Here is a 20,167-nt window from a genome sequence, read left to right as displayed (position 1 = left end):
ATGAAACAATATAGAAAATATTAAAATATTAAACAAGGGCATGGAAAAATTGTCAGTGTTTAAGAGCTCTAGCTGTTATTCCCAAGCACCTTAGTTCAATTCTCTGTACCCACACAATGTATCATAACCATCTATAAAGCTACAATTCCAGGAAATTTGATACCATCTTCTGATTCACTGCATAGGAGACATGCGTGTGGGATACAGAAATATATGCTGGTACAGAGCCTATGCATATAAAATAAAATAAGACATGAGAAACTTAAAAATAGCTAAGTACAATTTAAAACAAGTACAGTCTTTTGGTGGGACTGAAGTTGTTTTATCTTTTTTGGTAGCACTAGATAATTTCAATTTCTTTATTATTCATTATTTGAATTTATCTAAGATATCAAACAAAATAATAAAAAATATAAATGTATCAGTTTTTTGGCATATACATTTTTAATATTACATTTAAGTAGAAAAATTACATAAGCAAGAAGAACCAAGGAACAATCAGGGATTGTATTAATGTTACAGTCATGGTGTTTGGAATGTTGCATTTGGCAACCTTGTAGAAAAGATCTTTCTTATCTTGGTGAGTCTAAAATTTCAAATGAGAATCATTATCTATCATATCTAATCTCTATCAATTCAAAAAACTCTGTCTAGGGCTAAAAACATCTTAACCTCTAAGAGCAAAGGTTAATTGTAAGACTAAGCTGTCTTGTCATCAACCCCATCAGAGACTTAAGAAGGAATGAAACTTAATTACTTGATTGAGTGAACTGGAAGTGCAGGTTAGCAGCTTCCAAAATCAGAATAAAAAAATAGAAAGAAAAAAATGACAGAGACAGTTTGTTTCCTGAACAGTCACCCAAAACTCTCTATAATGTAGGAGCGTCATCTTCAGCCTTCTGGCCCAATATATCTGACAGACATATTTGTGAGACTGGAACTGTTGAGGGCTTGCTCACCCTATCTTGGCAGAGTTCGGCCATCAACTCTGCCTGTATTGAGGTTGGACTCAGGCATGTCTCTCTGCTTTTATCTTTCTTTCATAGATATGGAGATAGGAACTGATAAAAAAAAGAGAGGATATAGAAATATATAGGGATGATAAGATAAAAAGTAGATTATTAAATTTACTCTTCCACCTAAGGCTTTGTTACTAATGAAAAAAAAGGTTTTTTAAAATTTGTTGGTGTAGAATTTTTTATATTGATACAAAATAAGATTAACTTTGATACGTTGATATAGCATTCAAATTTAAGACTATTTGCTACACACAATATAAATGTATATATGTATATATATATATTCTAATATGAAAAATTATAACCATACAACTCAATTATAATACAAAGCTTACTTCCTGGAAATACCTGGAAAGTGCTGTTACAGGCTGATTAGGATAATTAACTAATATAAGGCAATTTTGTTTGATCAAATCATGGTCATTTCAACTACTAGCCTACTTTCAATCACAAGAATACTCATCCTAGGTATAACAGATAGATATGATCCTTCAGATAGATAAGGTAAAATAGTTAGATAACATCTTCAAAGCCTCAGAGACCTACAGAATATGACATTTAAGAATATTTTAATATCTTAAAGATTCATTGACAATGAGACAGGTTAACTCCTGGCAATACCCAGTATACCTCAAGAAGATGATGAGCATCAAAGATCCTCTTTATGTAGATGGCTTCAAATGTGGTAAACCAGCCAGTGGGGGGAAAAAAAATCCTCATTTCTGACACAGACAGAATTCTGCTTAAAAAGTATCAGTTTTAATAAAACTAAGCATGAAATTATGAAATAAAGATCTGTAGTATACTGAAGTCACTTTTTTAAAACCTAATGTGTTCAGGAAGTAATCTAAAGTGGTCTAGAGGAAGATACATACCTATCTAGGCACCCTGTTCTTGACATTCCTGTTTAATTTACATTTAAAATGAGTAACATAAAAATCTTTCAATATGCCCTTATGGTGACATTGCAGAGATTTCCAGTTTTCTATCCACTGCACTTATGAAGCATCAATTGGACAGCAAAACTGCAGATGTTTAGATGTCTGTTTCAGATGTATATGAACCAATAAAGGATAGATCTGTCCACTCAGGGCAGGGCATAGCTAGCTGAGTGCTGAAGGATCCCTGTGTGGTGAAAAAGTAGCATTTAGAGAAATGTAAAGACTCAAATTGCTCTAAGATGTGTAGTATTGGTGACTTATATAAAGTCTGTGATTTTTAAAATTCATTGAAATCAAAAATTCCCCTACTTTTTCTTTCTGCAAAAACACTGTATTTGGGACATGAATATTAGTCAATATGTAGATAAATTATTCTGGAATGGGGTATAAAACACCTCTAGATATGCTCATATGTTTGTTTTCAGTCACTACATTTACTTCACAAAGTTCATTAATAATAAATAAAATCTTGTTTAAATTAAGACATTGACAATTATCTTCCTATTACACTATCTGGACATCTAGCTAGCATCACTCCTGTATCCTCCAAGAAGCCTACCCTGTTCAACCCAGTTTCTGATAGTCCTAAAACTTTCTTACTGAAAGTGCAGTACAGACTTCCTGAGCCTATCTTTTCTGTTGTTTGCTGGCTTTGTTGTTTTCATTCCCTCTTACTGGAAGCAGAGAGCTCTCCAAATAGTACAGACTCTGGACCTTTCCTTCTTCTTAGTAAAGTTTTGTATTCTGTTTTCTTTTAAATCTACAGATAGAAACCCAGGTGTTCCTCATCCAGTGTCATGTCTATTATACAACCTCCCCCTGCTAATTCCCTGGAGATTGTAGCGTGTAGCGGGCAATCTTCATTTTCTACAATTTTAAATCATTTTCTTTATTGCTGCCCTGAGGTTAGGATTCTTCATATCTACCACTCTGCCTGGCTTACAAGCATGGGGTGGGGTCCAGGGCGATGAAATAGTCTTCAGGAGGAGCCTGATGTGGGATTTTTGTCAGACTCTATTTCTTTACTACATCATATCACTGAGATCTTGAAACGAGATATTCTCAACCTGTTTATATTTGACATAAATGAACCTTTCAATTATACAAACAATTCTCGTTTGTTTTTTTTTTTCTGAGACAGGGTTTCTCTGTGTAGCCTTGGCTGTCCTGGACTCAGGTTGAAGAGCATACTGGCCTCGAACACACAGTGATCTGCCTGCCTCTGCCTCCCAAGTACTAGGATTAAAGATGTGCACCACCATGCCGGCGCAAACAATTCTTTAAAAGGATAAATTTATATATCTTTATGATATATAGTTTCTAAACTGTTTCCAATCGTTAAAATCATTTGTGTATCCTTTATTACATTTTTATCTATGTTTCAATTTTCTTTTGTTACATGGTGTACTCTCAAACATTTGATGGTTTTGGTTATATTTTTAACAGAATGTTATAAAGTCTTCAATTAATTTAAATTCTTCCTTCAGAATTGCTACTAAATTTATTTGTGTTAGACATGATAAAGAAAGCTAAGATATCCTCTATTCCTTAATGAACAATGTTCATTGAAATACAGGACATATGCACATCATGTTAATATTTGCGCTAATATATAGTAATACAGAGATTTTTGTTTGATATTTAATAGTGTGTTGTTCTAGCTTGATTAGTAAAAAGCATATCCCCAGGAGCTTAAGGACCTATCTCTAATGTGAGAACTAAGAGTATTGGGTATAAAATAGCACAATAAATACCAACAAGGTTTTGTATATCTTCTCTATTTTCTGTACTTTTAACCTACTTACAGAACGGAACAAATTCTTTGAAGAAAATATTAATGAGTGTCTAAATTAAAACTTAGAATTTGTTCTTCATGTCATTTACAAAGCTTGCCATGTTCTAAAAGAATTTTTAATGAGCTTACAACAAAATGGATGTACACCGAGAAAATGTAGTTTAACAAAGTACTAAAATAATGAGTCAAAAAGTAAAGCTACTTTGAATCTATTAGAGCAATGTTCTATTTTTAACTTGTATGCATACTGTCAAGTATAATAAACTTCATGTCAAGATTATATACTGTTTCAGTGTATGGATGTCATGTATAATATAAATATATGACATGTATAAAACAAAATGAACTGAATTCCTTTTTTCTTTGTTCTGACCTTCAGTTTGATTGAAGTACAAACAATTATGGAATGACTTAGGGAGGATATTAGTTTGGTTTTTGAATTTCTAACTTTCTTAGAGCTGGCTTGATATAGTTGAGAAATAGAACACAGAAACCGTCCATTGATTCTCATGCTTAATTTGCATAATAAACCGTAGGACAAGAAAGCAATTAAAGTCTTATGCTTAAACTTTTGGATCCTAATCATTTCTAACAAAATTTTATTTTTGTAAAATTAATGTTAAAATCAGTAAAAAAAAATAACAAAGCTTATGACAGAACCATGCTATGTAATTCACATTCTACTAGTGGGCCTAACTAGCTATTAAATTGTTGTTTTTCAACTAGTGTTATAGAATAATGTATAATGAATATTTTCTTTAAGAATATTATATATACTACCATGTATGGTCTAGTTAATTCCTAATTTTCTGTGGTAAAATCCAATATAATGTTGGCTTTTGGAATTCTTCGGATAAAATCATGAGTTAAAGGGTCTTTATTCCAAAATTTCTAATTTTTTTTTTGTAGTTAGGATTAGTGATTTTGTTTGGAGCTCAGTTTTTTCTTGGGGTAATGCATATCTAAAGAATATGTTTCCATGTGATGAATGTTTTATGCAATTATAAGTTATCACTATAAATTTTATTTAAAACGAAAATACTTGACTTTACTTGATTATTTGTGTTCCATTCCAGTTTGGTAAACAATTTAAACATCATTAACTTATAAAGGAAATTGCCTTGAATTCATGTTATTATTTTACACATCCCCATATAGTCATAGAAATGAGTATGTATGTTTGTGTCTACACTGAAAATACAAAATATAAATAAATAAAACTGTTGTGTCAAAGAAATTGGTAGCAGAGAAACAAATGAAGATTTAGTCCTTACAGTTATTATTGCTCCGTCTTATATAAAAATATAAGCATTTAAATGCATTATTTAGCCATTATTTAAATTATAAAATATCAAAACTAAATATTTATAGTATAAACTTATTCCATATTAATCTTATTACCCTGATAGCAAAATCTATTTTACATTTATGTAAAAATAATTTCAATATCACATAAGTAGTGTGCTATTTAAAGTGCTATATTTGTTTCTATAGGTAATGAAGCTATTTGACATCAGTTATCCTTATTTTTAAATGTCTTAAAAATATCAATTGTCCTAAAGATAGAAATGGAGTTCAATATACTTACATAAATCCACAAACATCCACAACATTTATTATTGAAAAAGTTAATCAAGAATCTTCAGTCAGTTTGTAAAATTTGCTTTCAAAAGAATAATCATTATTTAATAAGATATTTCATTTTGCCTTTAGTTTGTCATGAGAAGAGATAATTTGTATATTGCTTTCAGGTTTAACCACTAATGATGCATTTTTATTATTAATTTAAAGCATAACATGACTACAATGACAATAAACGCTAATTGTTGCTGAATCTTCACTAGAGAATTGTAAGGTATATTCTCATATTCATGAAACTCTCCCAAATGACTTACTGCTGGTTTCTGGTAGTTGTTAGCATAGTGTCTTCATTTAAGTAAGCATGCATCATAGGCTTGGAAAAATGAGATAGAAGCTAATAAATATGTAATACAATAGTGTTTGGAACAAGGATTTTTTTTTTTTTTTTTTTTTTTTTGTCTACTGATGCCGCACATAGCAATACAAAGCAGTAATTGAGAATTAGCACAGGCATATGTGAGTTTTTGTCATTCAGCAGACACAATAACACTGATCTGTAGAATTTATTGCCGCATTTTGTTTAGCTGTGGGCAGAGTTTAAATGAGGTATGAAGTCTTATATATTTGTACTTTTTATACTCATCATTTTGGTAATTTGGTGTTTGGATCATTTATCGCGATCCAAAGAGATTACAAGGATTTTAAATATAAAGTTTCAGTTTCATGAATAATCTATGATACACTACAGAAAATCTATAGTTTTCCTTTTTTCATAATAAGAAAGATCATTCAACTTTTATCTTTGTAATAAATATGTTTTATCTTCAAAGAGTTGTACAATTTCATGTCTTATAAAATTCCTCAACTATATTAATATGCATAATTAGAAGTGTGTGTGATGTAGGTATAACCCCCTTATCCTCCAGATAATAAAATTGAATAACTTTCTACGGTTTTCATTTTCTTTCTGAAACACTGCTATTGTTGGATAGTCTTGGCATATTCAACTACAAATATAGGGTCCTTCACCTGTTTGCATTATGAGATGCCTCTCACTATTTCTACCCTTCTGTTCCCATATTCTCTCCTCCAATCACCTCTTCACAGAGTACACATGGCATGTGGCACTACCCGCAAACCTGTGAGGAGAAAAAAAAGCTGGTCCATCCCAGAACTTTACTTTATTAAGATAGCAACTAATAAAGAATCTTAAAAAATCACACCTGTATAATGCCTTTATTTTGTTAAAATATAACTTGCAAAAACACAAGCAACCAACTTTTCTGAAGTGATGATTTCAAAAATTTTCGTAGAAGGTATTTAAAATTCTGCCTCTATGAAAGCAACGTGCTTGGAGCCATCTGATCAATGTTTTAAGCTGAGGGCCAAGTAGTATTGCACTGAACACTTGCATTACCACCCTAGTGAAAATAATTTAGTTTCTTTTTAACAGTGTGATTAACAATGACTGAGTTTCTGGTAAAGTATTGCTAATGATATGATACTATTTATTTTCTTCCCTACAGCAAATTGAGAAATGTATTGAAAATAAGTTACTTATCCTCTTTCTAAAAATAATTAAAATCTTTTTAACATGTTACTTCTTAAAATACTGTTTGGTAACTAGACAATAGATCCCAATATTCAAGGAACGAAAGGTTGCCACTCATTACTGCATGTTTTCCTAATTAATATTTGAGTGTGTGGTTTATGAAAAATTATTTTGAAATAGTTTTTAATATTATGCAATGTGGAGATTTTATGGAGTCCTCTTTTGCTGTTGTTCTTTTGTTTAAGACACACTTTTTAATGGCCTTGGGCTAGGAGCCATCATTGGCCTCGGAGTCGCTGCACTTTTGCTAATCCTTGTGGTAACAGATGTCAGCTGCTTCTTCATTCGACAATGTGGGTTACTAATGTGCATCACCAGGAGAATGTGTGGGAAGAAAAGTGGCTCCAGTGGAAAAAGCAAAGAGCTAGAAGAAGGGAAAGCAGCATACCTGTAAGTATTAGACACCAGCACCACTTACATTTAGTGCAACCCAAGTTCAACTTGCATGCGTTGCTTGGGGCTTTCTTCTAAGCCACATCTGATGTTTAAGTAAAACACCTTGTGTTTGACATTAATTCTGTGCAATATACCTACATGTTTGCATATACATATGAGTATATATATATATATATATATGTGTGTGTGTGTGTGTGTGTGTGTGTGTGTGTGTGTGTGTGTGTATGAGAGAGAGAGAGGAAGAGAGAGAGAGAGAGAGAGAGAGAGAGAGAGAGAGAGAGAGAGAGAGAGAGACAGAGAAAGAGAGAGACACAGAGAGACACAGAGAGAGAGAGACACAGAGAGAGAATATTGATCTGATGTTTTACCATCAAATATGAGTATCTCTTTGACAAATTATTTTCAAGGAACAAGTCTATTATATCATGTACCCAAAGTTAATTTATGCTCCTATAGAGTCAGTGCTACACTAATGTCCCATACCAAGTCTACTGCTACCAAGTTTATTTCAAACCAGGGATATATATTTTTTCCTGATTTAAAAGCTTATGTGGGGGGATTGCTTCTGCATGTATGTTTTGTATCTGGCTCTATCACTCATAATGCTTCACAGCTGTTTGCTTGAATAATGGTTTCTTTGGGTTGTGGTCATTCCTAGATATTTTAAATAAATTTCATTAAGTTAGTTCTCTGCTAGTTTCATACTTGTATATCTCCTCTCATCACACCTCTTCCTGGGCATGATGAAGGCAATTGTTTACTCTTTTTATTGTGGAATAGCATCTATTCTTTTTCTTATGCACATGTGTAGCCATGCAAGGGTCATATACATAATATAATAACATAATTTGTTTACCTAGAAGTATTATTCTTAGTCTCTTTAACTTTATTATTTAAAATTTAGTCTTTGTTGATTGTCATCTTAAAAAGTCAAATATTATTTAAATTTTACTGCCTGTTAAAATGTATATTAGCATGATATACGTATTCTGCTAGTTAAGTTTCAGTCAACTTCATACAAGTTGGAGTCACCGGAAAACAAACAAGGAATCTTCATTGGGAAAATGCACAAAAAGACTGTATTGTAGGCATTTGTATACAACTTTTTTCTAGATGGGAATGGTTCTGGAAGGGACCATCACTATGGATTGTGAAAAGCCAGGAATAACTTGGATTATAATAATAATAATAAAAAAACATGATCAATGAGCAAGTAGTTCCTGACCCCAGGTTCCTGCCCTGCTTGAATTACTATTTTCTGTTCGATCATTATTGGAGTGTGATCAAGATATTTAAGTCAAATAAAATATTTCCTAACTAATATGCTTTTGATAAGTGTTTTGTCACAGAAATAGAAGAAACCCTAAAACACATAGGTACATACAAACACATACACACAAATATATATTATATAATGTAATATTATTTATTTATTTATAATAAATGTTAAAGAGTTCACAAATACATAACTACAGTGCATATCATACAGCTTAGTGAATGTTCACATAACAAGCACTCTGCTCAAGTTTCACATCAATTTAATAGTTTCATTATTTTTGTTTCCTTTATTTTACTTATTTAACCTTGAAATGTATGTTCTACTTTAATTTCTAATAATACATACTGATTTTTCCTATTTTGTGTTTTATACAAATATATGTATCTACTTTGAACACTTTTTAGTTTATTCATTCCATCTAATATTTATGTAATTTGTCTATATTTTGTAATGTGTATATATATATATACTCTTAAATCTCCATTCAATAACAAATGGAAATTACTGGTAGTTGCTTTTATCTTTAAGGTTTTAGCTTATACTTTGTTAGTATTTGATTTACTTTGTGAAACCACAATTCAAGGTTTCTGTATTTACATGTACAAATGAAGAGATATGACCTTGAAAAAATGTTCCTGTTATTGTATCAGTTCAAAAATACCGCAGGCAAGAGCATTTTTGATGTTTATATTCTAAGATATGTGTATTATATATTATTTTCTACCTATTCTGATAATTATCTGGAATGTTTTCAATGACAAATGTTGCCATTCAGAAACACACACATTTAAATTTAATGTACTACAATGTTATAATTTCCCTATTTTATTCTTTAATGTAAATCTTGATTTACAAAAAGTCATTAAGTTAGCTCTCATTTTTCTTTTTCTTTTTTTTAAATTTATTGCTTTTGTCATTCACTTTATATTCCATTCATAGCCCTCTCTCTTATCTCCTATCTCTCTCTCTCTTTCCTTTATCCCCCTCTCTGCCCCTCAGATAAGTGGAGCACCCCTTCTTATATCCCCAACTCAGCTCAAGTCACCTTCGGACTGAGCTCATCCTCTTTCATGGTGTCCTGGCATGGAGGCCCATCCTGGGGAAGTGATCAAAAAGCCTGCAGTAGTGTTCAAGTCAGAGACAAGCCCCCACCTTGATCTCCTTAGTTGGGGACCCACATAAAGGCCGAGCTACCACCGAGCACATATATGTAGGGGGCCTAGCTTCAATCCATGTATGGTCCTTGGTTGATGCTTCAGTCTCTGCGTGCCCCATTTGGCCCAGGTTAGTTTGTTCTGTGGGTCTTCTAGTGGAGTTCTTATCCCCTCCAAGTCCTTCTGTTCTTCCCCCATATTCCACCATGCTCTATGAGCTCCACCCAGTGTTTGCCTGTGAGTCTCAGAATTTGGTTTGATCAGCTGCTGGGTGGAGCCTCTCAAAGTATAGCCATGCTAAGCTGCTGTCTGTAAGCATAGCAGAGTGTCCTTAATAGTGTCACCGGTTGGCTCTCTTCCGTGGGGTGGGTTTATGGTTGCTTTCTATAATACCCACAAAACTGCCATATGTTTGTTTTTTACTTACACTTAACAAACACTTGATGTTGGGATCCAAATTCTTCTCAGTAGTTTGACTTGTTTTAAATTACATTATTTATTTTATTTTCACCAGTACACATGAAGACCCAACTGCACAACTGTGACATATATGTGGAGGGCCTCAGTCTCTCCCATTCGTGATCTCTAATAGTAAGTTCAGTTTCTATGAGTCCCTATGGCCCTAGGTTAGTTGACTTTGTAGGTTTTCTTGTGGTGTTCTTGACCCTTTTAGTTCTCTCAATCCTGTCTCCTCATTTTCCACAGCAATTCCCAAGCTCCAGTTAAAGTTTGGCTGTGTGTGTCAGCATCAGTTTCCATCCGTGGCTGGATGAGGTTTCAGTGATGATATTTATGCCTGGCTCTTGTCTGAAAGTATATCATTAATAGCATCAGGGGTGGACTACCTCTCAATGGCATGGATCTCAAGCTGGGTTAGTCAGTAGTTGGCCCTTTCCTCAAATTCTGCTCTATCTTTATCCCTGCACATCTTTAAGATAGGATGAAGTGTGTGTTGGTGTCCTAATGCCTCCATTGGAAATCCCTCCTGGTTAGAAGAGATGACCACGTCAGCCAGGTTTTTTATCCCTCATTGTTAGGAATCTTAGCTATGGTTACCCTCATATATTCTTGGGAGTTTCCATTGCCCTAAATTTCTATTTCATCCCAAAGATGCCCCCTGTGACCCCATGATCCAGTTGTCTGTCCCAGTACAATCTTCCTCCATCTGCTCCCACCTCATCTCTTCTGGTCCAATCCCTCCTTATTTTCAACCCAGTCCCCTCCTTCAATCTACCTCTGATGTCAGAAAGATAAACATGGTATGTACTCACTTACAAATGAATATTAGTAATAAAGTACAGCAACCACAGACCCAAAGAAGCTAAGTAACTAGGAAGGCCAAAGGGGACATGCTTGAATCTTACTAAGAAGGGTAAATAAGTATTGTCATGTATAAAGTAGGTTTACACAGGAGCATTGGCGATTGAAACTGACACATTTTGCTTACCAATAGTAATGTCTTTTGATCATTTCTCAGATGGCCATATAGGAATGGATCTTTACTTGCGTTTTCTATTGTGTCACCTTTTCATGTTATTTTTTCCATCCAGTACAACAATATTGCATTTGTTAGTCATCAAAGCATACACAAGTTTTTGTTCCTCACAAAAGCCTTACTTTACTTTGGTAGTCTTCAACTTTGCTTTGTTTAGTTGGTTTGGTGTGTCTCTTACATTTCAATTTAACCCAACTTATAATTCCTTTACAGACACACACACATACACATGCACACACACACAAACATATACACATGCATACACACAAATATGTATACAGACACACACCATGCAAAACACAGCATGCACATTTAAATTATTTATTTAATAAAAGTTTCAATTTTTCAAAATAAATTATCCTGTCTGATTTTGAAAACAAAATGTAAATGACAGAACCTAATTTCAATTGAAACCTTATGTAGCATATCAATGACAGTGGGATTAATTTACTATACCATTCTTCTTGCTTTCATCCTAGTTTACATCCTAATAATTTCCTGTGGTACATAGCCTGGTAAATTGAATCAGCAAAATTATTGTTAGTGTTTTATGTGTTTTTGTACAAAGAGACCAGTGCTAAACATCATCATTGAAATATGGTCACTACTTTATGAGGCATAGCCACAGTCTTACAGTCCCAGCCCTTGTAGAGGCTGAATGAGAAGTATTCCCATAGGTTCATGATCGTATCTCAAAGCAAAAAATGAATATTTTATATGCAGCTGAAGCAGTGTCAACTGTTTCAGGTTAATTCATTTTACTTTAGGGTAAATGAATGATTTATCTGAGATTCTCCACAAGTACCTAAAGGAATTGTAGAAGCAGTTCACAAATGTAGCAGATGTAACCAAGTTATGACATTATTTTTATTTTGTGTTGTTCTGTGTTTATTTTACCATAAGCTTACTGTTTATAAATCATGCTGAATATAATTAATCATGAAGAGTTGAAATCATATGATTTACTTGTGCTTACTATCACTTGTAAAACACAAGATAAAAATATCTCCTTACTGTGTAAGAAATCTCAATAAGCCTTTTTTCTCCTATTACAAAATTTATAAAACTCCCATGAGAATTAAACTGTAGCTAATTGGAATGGTTAAAATTCATTAATTTCTATGTAGTGTCTTAAATTTTCAAGTACTAGTTTCCTAAGTTGTTAACATTAAGTGAAGGTTAGCCTATAGTCCTAGACCATTGTTTACAATGTGTAACATATTCCTATTTATGGTATTAATCATTTACATTTATGTAACCAAACATTTGTTTTTCTCAAAAATTTACTGAAATTATATATAAGATGGGATTATTCTCAGTCTCAACACTACTGCTCAAAAATTAATATGGTTTTAACATCTGTATTTAGAAAGTTTCTTTATTGAAGAAAGTTTTCAATTTAAATATTTTGATGAATACTGCATGTAAAATAATGGTCAGATTTATTTTGCCAAGCTATGGAAAAACTAAGGTATCACTACTGGGCCTGTTAACTATACAGTGTATGTTGTGGTCAGGGTTTTGGCATTCATCAATAAGTATAAAGAATAAAGTGTTAGACTAATGGAGCATGACTATGAACTTAAGAAATAAAGATGTGATATCTGAATAACAGTCATAGAAAACATAAATGTAACATAGAGCTTCCAGATCAGTCCCCCAAAAGTTTCAAAATTCCCATTTCCCTCCTTACAAGTCATGAACTCAACAAACAGGAAAATCAGCCACTGTTCTTAGATAAGCAAGGAAAGCAATGATCCAATGAGATTGGGAAATCTCATTTTCACTGTCCAAAAACAGTCAATTAAGAGAGAGAATCATAATTAACAGAGGCAATACCTACAAGCAGATAACTATTTTAAAGCACTTAGGGAGAATATCCTGAAATCTTCTTGGGTTCCCATATTACACACGTCTGAGAGACAAAAATCTCAGAAGAGTCTTTCTGCTTCTGGGTTAACTCACTCATTATGATCATTTCTAGCTCAATCCATTTGTCCACAAATTTTGGAAATTCCTTGTTTTTAATAGCTGAATAGTATTCCATAGTGTATATGTACCACAGTTTCTTTATCCATTCTTCTACTGATGGACACTTAGGCTCTTTCCATGTTCTGGCTATTATGAATAAGGCTGCTATGAACATGGTTGACTCACTTATATCTTCATATTGACCCAAGGGGCATGTCCCACGAAAGCCTTCACTTACCAGGAAACTGAGACAGAGGGGAGGACATTCTATTGGAACTCTAGATGAGAGAAGCATGGGAGAATGGCAAAGTAGAAAGATCCAGAGGGTCCTAGAAACCTACAAGTAGAACATTATGATAGGCAGATTTGGGCCCAGGGGTCCCGCTCAAACTAAGGCACCAGCCAAGGACAATACAGGCCGTAAAACTATAACCCGTACCCATATCTAGCCAATGGTAAGAACACTCTCCACAGTAGAGTGGAGAGTGGGATATTACTTTCTCACATACTCTGGTGCCTCACAGTTGACCATGTCCCCTGGAGGGGGAGACCTGGTGGCACTCAGAGGAAGGACAGCAGGTTACCAAGAAGAGACTTGATACCCTATGAGCATATACAGGGGGAGGTAATCCCCCTCAGGAACAGTCATAGTGGAGGGGAATAAGGGGAAAATGGGAGGGAGGGAAGAATGGGAGGATACAAGGGATAGGATAACCATTGAGATGTAACAAGAATAAATTAATAAAAAAAGGAAAAAAAGTTATATGTTGCATTGTGCAAAAAAAAAATGTAACTGGTTATACATACTACTGTTTGGGTTTATTAGAATAAAACAGTCCCTTGGATCTAAAAAAAAAAAGATTCTCAGAAGACCCTTAATATGGGATTTTGACAGGACACTGGCCAGTGGATCTGGAGAAGGAGAGAAGAGGTTGGAGCTGGGAGGAGTGGATTGAGGGAAAACTTTGGTCATAATGTATTCTGTGAGAAAATAATCCTTTTTCCTGTCTGGCTATTAAGATAGAGTGTGAGGCATATGAAATATGCAAATGCAGATAATAATTTGAGTAAGCATGTTATGGCAGATTCCATAATTTATTTCATTATAAAGACATAGATAGAATACTTTCTAACTCATATACAGTGCTTGTTAGCAAAATACAAAGACTATTCTAAGACGCCAAGAAAACCACGATATCTGGACATATCTGGAACAAACCAAAATTAAAACCTAACATCCCTTCAGTTGTGCTCACTCTCAGGTAGATCATCCATCCCAGAGCCAGTGATCTACTGTAACATGGCTAAGCATGATTCCCACTAACAAGTAGATTTTAAAAGTATGATCCTTGTTACTAGCACCTACACTTTATTTATTTTTATAATTAATGATTTTTATATATTGATGAATTTTAATGGAGAGTTAGAGATAAGAGAAGCAATATCAAACTGTAAGGATATCATTACCCTTACAAAACTGTAAATCTTTTTGTTATGAAGAAGTACAACTAGCTGTAAGTTTAATACTATAATGTATGAATTTGAAAAATCTCTCACTCATTCATCAATTAGCTAGTAGCAAATCTGAAGTCTTTGGCCAAAGCATATCATCATTGCTAAGTCCTTGAAGGCCATATTATAACACTACCAAAATTTTCTCTCTTATTCTTCAAATTGAGATACAGTTTTTAATAGGCTTTTAAAGAACACACTAATTATAAAAAAAATCATATACATCAGACATGATAAAGGTGATATTTGGATAGGAACTTAAAAATGAAAATTCCTGCATATATTTTACAATGCTTAATTTTATTTGAGCTACTGTTAAGTAAAATAGAATAAAAATTACCATTAATGTTAAAATCAAAACTTTTCTTATTACTTGACAACTGAATATTTCATTAGTAGATTACATTTTATTTATAAATGTTATTTTCAACATTGTGAAACTGGAACGATATTTCTAGTGATTGTTTCCAATGTTGATGTACACTTCTTAATGTTTATGCTTAATATTTTATGCTTAATTTTCTTTTAGTTACAGTCATTGCTTAATAAGACATTCTAAATTTTAACACATGGATTTTAAAAATACAAACAGATTTTTCTAAATAATTTTTCTTTTTTGCCTCTTTTTCAAAATATATCCTTTGTCTGTAGTCTAAGCCAGCCTCAAATTTACAATCTTCCTAACTGGCTCCTGGTTGCTAGATTTACAGATGTTTGTCTCCTTGCCTAACACCAAAGACAATAACAAAATATTACAATAATTATGATAAAAAGAGACTACATCATTTCTTTCTAGTTACTTAGTGTAAATCATGGAAGTGTCACATTAAAAGAAAAACTGTTTGATTAATTGGAAAATGTCTATCTTGTGTTTGTGTGTGTGTGTGGTATTCACATATGAGTGTTTTTGACTCATTTAAAATTTAAAATTTTTTTTATTACTCCTTTACTCCTTTTAGGAAAGATGGATCAAAAGAACCTATAGTGGAAATGAGAAGAGAGGATGAACGAATCACTAATCATGAAGATGGGAGTCCAGTAAATGAGCCAAATGAAACCACACCACTGACAGAACCTGAGTATGTACAGAAAACCTTTTACATTTCAGGATGAATAACAATAAAGTGGCGAAACATTGTGCTTGTTTGTAATATGACGTCAAAATACCACTATTATTAAGGACAATAGTTTGCTTTTAATAAAACTTCATTTGACTATTAATTAAACTTTAAACTTTCATGAAAAATGTTGAAAATAAGAAATGTGTTCCTGGGTATTCTAACTACTCTATTCTCTGCTTTCACTCATTTTATTTCCAGTCTTGCCAATCTCTCCTCTCTATAAGTCCCTTTTTCACATCTATGCCTCTGTTTTATTTTCTGACAGAATTTTTAGCATGTGATATGCAACACTCTTGTGACCATGGGTTTTTCTATCCGTTAGAGTTTGGTAAGCTCACCAATGAGTATAGAATGGAATAGAAGGACTACATTTGCCCCACAATCCATCTGTGGTCCAGCGGGAGTCTATATGGCATTGTTAGGCACACCTCTAACCAATGCAGCCTATTGATAGACTCAGACTTGTTAAGGCTCAGGTCAGACAGTTATACCTTCTAGCTTATCATGTTAGCAATGAACCTAATCGGCTCACACACACACACACACACACACACACACACACACACACACACACACACCAAAAACAAAAAAAAATACATTTCTCAGAATTTCTCTTTACTTATGGATTCAGCCCTCTATAATTACATTCTCTGAGTCTTTGAATAATTGGTATTAACGTCCTCTTCCGACAGTAGTTATCAACTATCACTCATTGGCAGCACCTTGAGCAGCTCAGATGATGTATTAACTACCACTTATGAAAGTGTGATTAAGACTGAAAGAAGCATTTGTCTAAGGGTAGAAAAATGGACATCTAGTATGGAACCTTTTCCGTTAACTCAAACAACAGCAATAAGTTCAATTCTGGGATGTTAATACATTCTCAACCATCATTTTTACCAAGTTCATTATGTCAGGAACAGATACTCTTTTTTGTGAATAAGGCTTCAAATCGAACAAGACATCATTTCCACTATAGAAGTCCTGACACCTTAACTATCAGGTTAGTCCTGTCCCTCTTAGGATTCAGTGTCAGGCAAGGCCTTTGATACCTTAGTTTCTCTTCTCTTCCTCTTCTCCAGTAGTGACTTCTTTTCCTTCTCACCATTTCTACCACAACTGCTTTTTATTGGTTACTTTTTAACATAATTGTTTGGATTTTCAAGACAAAGTGCTTATTCTCCTCATTCATAAATATAAAATAAACTGCATAGAAACCCAAAGTAAGTAAAATAACAATATTAGTTCCTCTATATAATGATAAAACTAAAGACAGAGGTTGGCTGAATTATATTTGTGAACATTTAAATAATCATTTTGTCAAGGAAGGAAGTAGTTCCCAAGATAGCATACAAAATGGAAAAGGTGACTAGTAAATATTACCATAGAAGAAAAAAAACATAGGGAGATTTCATTCAATTTTGTAAAATTAAAATTGATGAAGCTATCTCCATTTCAGAGAATAAACAAAACAAAACAACTAACAAATCAAAGAACCTGTTGAGGTTGATCAGTGTTTAAGAGCAACTGTTCCTCTAACAGGATGATCAGTTCCCAGTCAGTACCTCCATGATGCCTCACAACCCTCTGCAAGTCCAGATGGAGGAAACCTTACACATTATTCTGGCCTCTGTTAGCACCAGAAACACATACACTATAGATATATGCATGCAGCCAAACACCCATACACATAAAAAATACATCTCTTTTAAAACCAGTGGTGACACACACCTTTGATCTCACCACTCAGGGACGCAGAAACAGGCAGATCACTCTGAGTTCAAGGCAAGCCAGCTCTACAAAGTGAGTCCAGCAAAGTCAAGGTTACACAGAGAAACCTTGTCTCAAAGAAACCAAATCAAACCAAACAAACAAAAAACAAAATGAAACAACAAAAAATAACAGTACTGTTTTATTGCCATAATCAAAAACAGCTTTCACAACATACATTTTATAGTGATATAAAATATAAAGAAAAATAATCTGAAAAATGCCAAGGAAACATACATGTAAATGTAAAATATAAGAAATAAATTCCTAAGTAGTACGAATCTCCATTGATTTCAAAAGAATTAATAGCATATAATTTTTAATTGTATGTACTAGCATACCATCTACCAATTTTTATTCTTTTTAGAATTATTAGAGATGGTAATCTAAATAGTGGGCATATATCAGAATTTAGGCTCCTAATAATTAAAATCAAATTAATTTTATTTAAATTAGGGTTTATCTATATTCATAAATACGTTGTTTTTCATATCCTCAATATTATATTACATTCTTAAAATTGCAAATGGTAGGTACTTCATTACATTTGTTAATTTGCAAGAAAGTCTTTAAATACTTAAAAGTTATGCATGAAAGCCTGCATAAAAGGAATATTATAAACACTGAATAGTTTGGCTTTTTGAATATATTTGCTGACACATATACCTGTAACAATAATTAATGAGAAATGAGGCAATGAACTTAAAAGTGAGCAAAGAAATATATAAGGGCTAGGGATAAGGAATGGGAAGAGAAATAGCGTTATTTTAAAATCTCAAAGAATAAAATAAGTATTAAAATACGTTTGTATCTTTTCTTCTGTAATAAGTATAGCAGGTTTCATCAACATATGCTTATTGAAAATGTTAGAAGCCAGTTTTAAATTGTCCCTAGAAATTGAGTTTGTTATCTCTCTATTTATTTCCAGAAAATTGCCTTTAAAAGAAGAAAATGGAAAAGAAGTTTTAAATGCAGAAACGATAGAAATTAAAGTGTCTAATGATATCATCCAGTCTAAAGAAGATGACAGCAAAGCCTAATAGCAGGTTCCAGCAGCTTGGTCAGCACCACAGAGCGCATCTGGATTGCAGTGACACTATGACCAAAACTATTCCATTGACCTTAATTTCTTGGGAAAAGTATAGCTTGGAATAGCTTGTACACATATACATATGACCAACTCCTCATGTCACAGTCCATTTCCTTCTGTTGTCGTGGTGATTGTTTCTTTCGTTAAGAATTTCAGTATAAAGTCTTGATTGGCACCACATTTGGGATTTCAGTTTGATCGTATAATTGGAGTACTGCAATTTATTATATGGCTAAGGTGTTTTTATTTTTTAAATTTTGTCTCATGTAATACCAAAAAATATACTTCAGCACTCTAAAATATTGAGTTGTAATGGAAGATAGATCAAAAGCATTATGAGCTAAAAAAGTGTAAGAAAGTCCTGCATGTTTTTGAAACACACACTATTATAATGGCTTTCAGATTATGGTAAAGAAGCATAATTAAGGTTATGCCTTTTATCAGGGGAATTTCATGGAACCCAGGTTGAAGGAGCCAGTCAGTTATCTATTGCAGATACTAAAATCTGAAAATTCGTTGGAGAACTCGTTTCAATTTATGACCACATTACATTTTCAACACTGATCTTGGGTACAGTGATACCAGAACAAAAATGCTACACCATTGAAGGAAGATTAGTTGTGTGTAAAATTAGATTAGAAAGACTTCCTAAATCTCTTTTTATGTATACCATAATCGCTCGCAGTGGATTACACAAAAAGTAAATGTATTACAAGTAAAACTGGTATTGATTTCTGCCCTCAGCTTCAAATAAAGTAAATTTAAATGGCAAAATATGAATATGTTGTATTTACATATTTATAAATACATGATTTTTAATTTATAAAATAATTTATCAAATATAAAGTTCATTTCAAGTACTTCAAATGATATTAGATATATTTTGGTGTATAGTTTTAGATGATCATTGATATTATGTGTCCCTGATTTAATTAAATTGGCTAATGACAAAAGTATATGTTAAGCTGAATTACTTTAACATACAAATGTGCCAGAAGAGAAAAGAACAATTGAAACGGTACTATAATTTTATGTAAAACATTGTATTTTAAAATCCATTTTAAACCCATTTTAAGATTTTTGATAAACAACTGTAGTGAAGCAATTGTTTAACTATTCGATATAAACTTTCTAATATCACTTGTTAAGGACTATACAAGAATATAGTGGTTACTAACACAACCTATGCAAACTCCCTGAGGTCTAAGTCTGAATTATGATTTAACTTATGTGAAAGGAAAACACATTTGTGACTATCAGTATGCATATGTTGGGCGCAGTGTTAAATGATTTAAGTCAGAGTTTGAAATTTTCTATAGTAACTCTTCTCCTCAAAACCTTCAAGTAGTAGCTCCAATACCGATGCACTGGATAATGCGTTATTATAGTCAACTGAAGGAATGATTTTTACAGTGCACAATGACCTGCTCT

The 20,167-nt window shown here is 33.0% G+C and overlaps 1 protein-coding gene across 1 annotated transcript in view; it reads left to right on the top strand.

The window, feature by feature from the left end:
• Positions 1–19,510, top strand: part of NCAM2 (neural cell adhesion molecule 2) — a 416,076-nt gene extending 396,566 nt beyond the window's left edge. Inside the window, exons 16-18 of the mRNA XM_084801510.1 lie at positions 7,134–7,338; positions 15,715–15,834; positions 18,575–19,510. Coding sequence (XP_084657636.1) covers positions 7,134–7,338; positions 15,715–15,834; positions 18,575–18,686 — 437 coding nt within the window. The 3' untranslated portion in view covers positions 18,687–19,510. The remainder of the gene's footprint in view (positions 1–7,133; positions 7,339–15,714; positions 15,835–18,574) is intronic.
• Positions 19,511–20,167: the final 657 nt, after the last annotated feature.

This window comes from Acomys minous, assembly GCF_964271855.1.
Source record: "Acomys minous genome assembly, chromosome: 11".
Taxonomy (NCBI): domain Eukaryota; kingdom Metazoa; phylum Chordata; class Mammalia; order Rodentia; family Muridae; genus Acomys; species Acomys minous.
The sequence above is the reverse complement of the archived record's forward strand: the minus strand, read 5'-3'. Positions and strand labels throughout refer to the sequence as shown.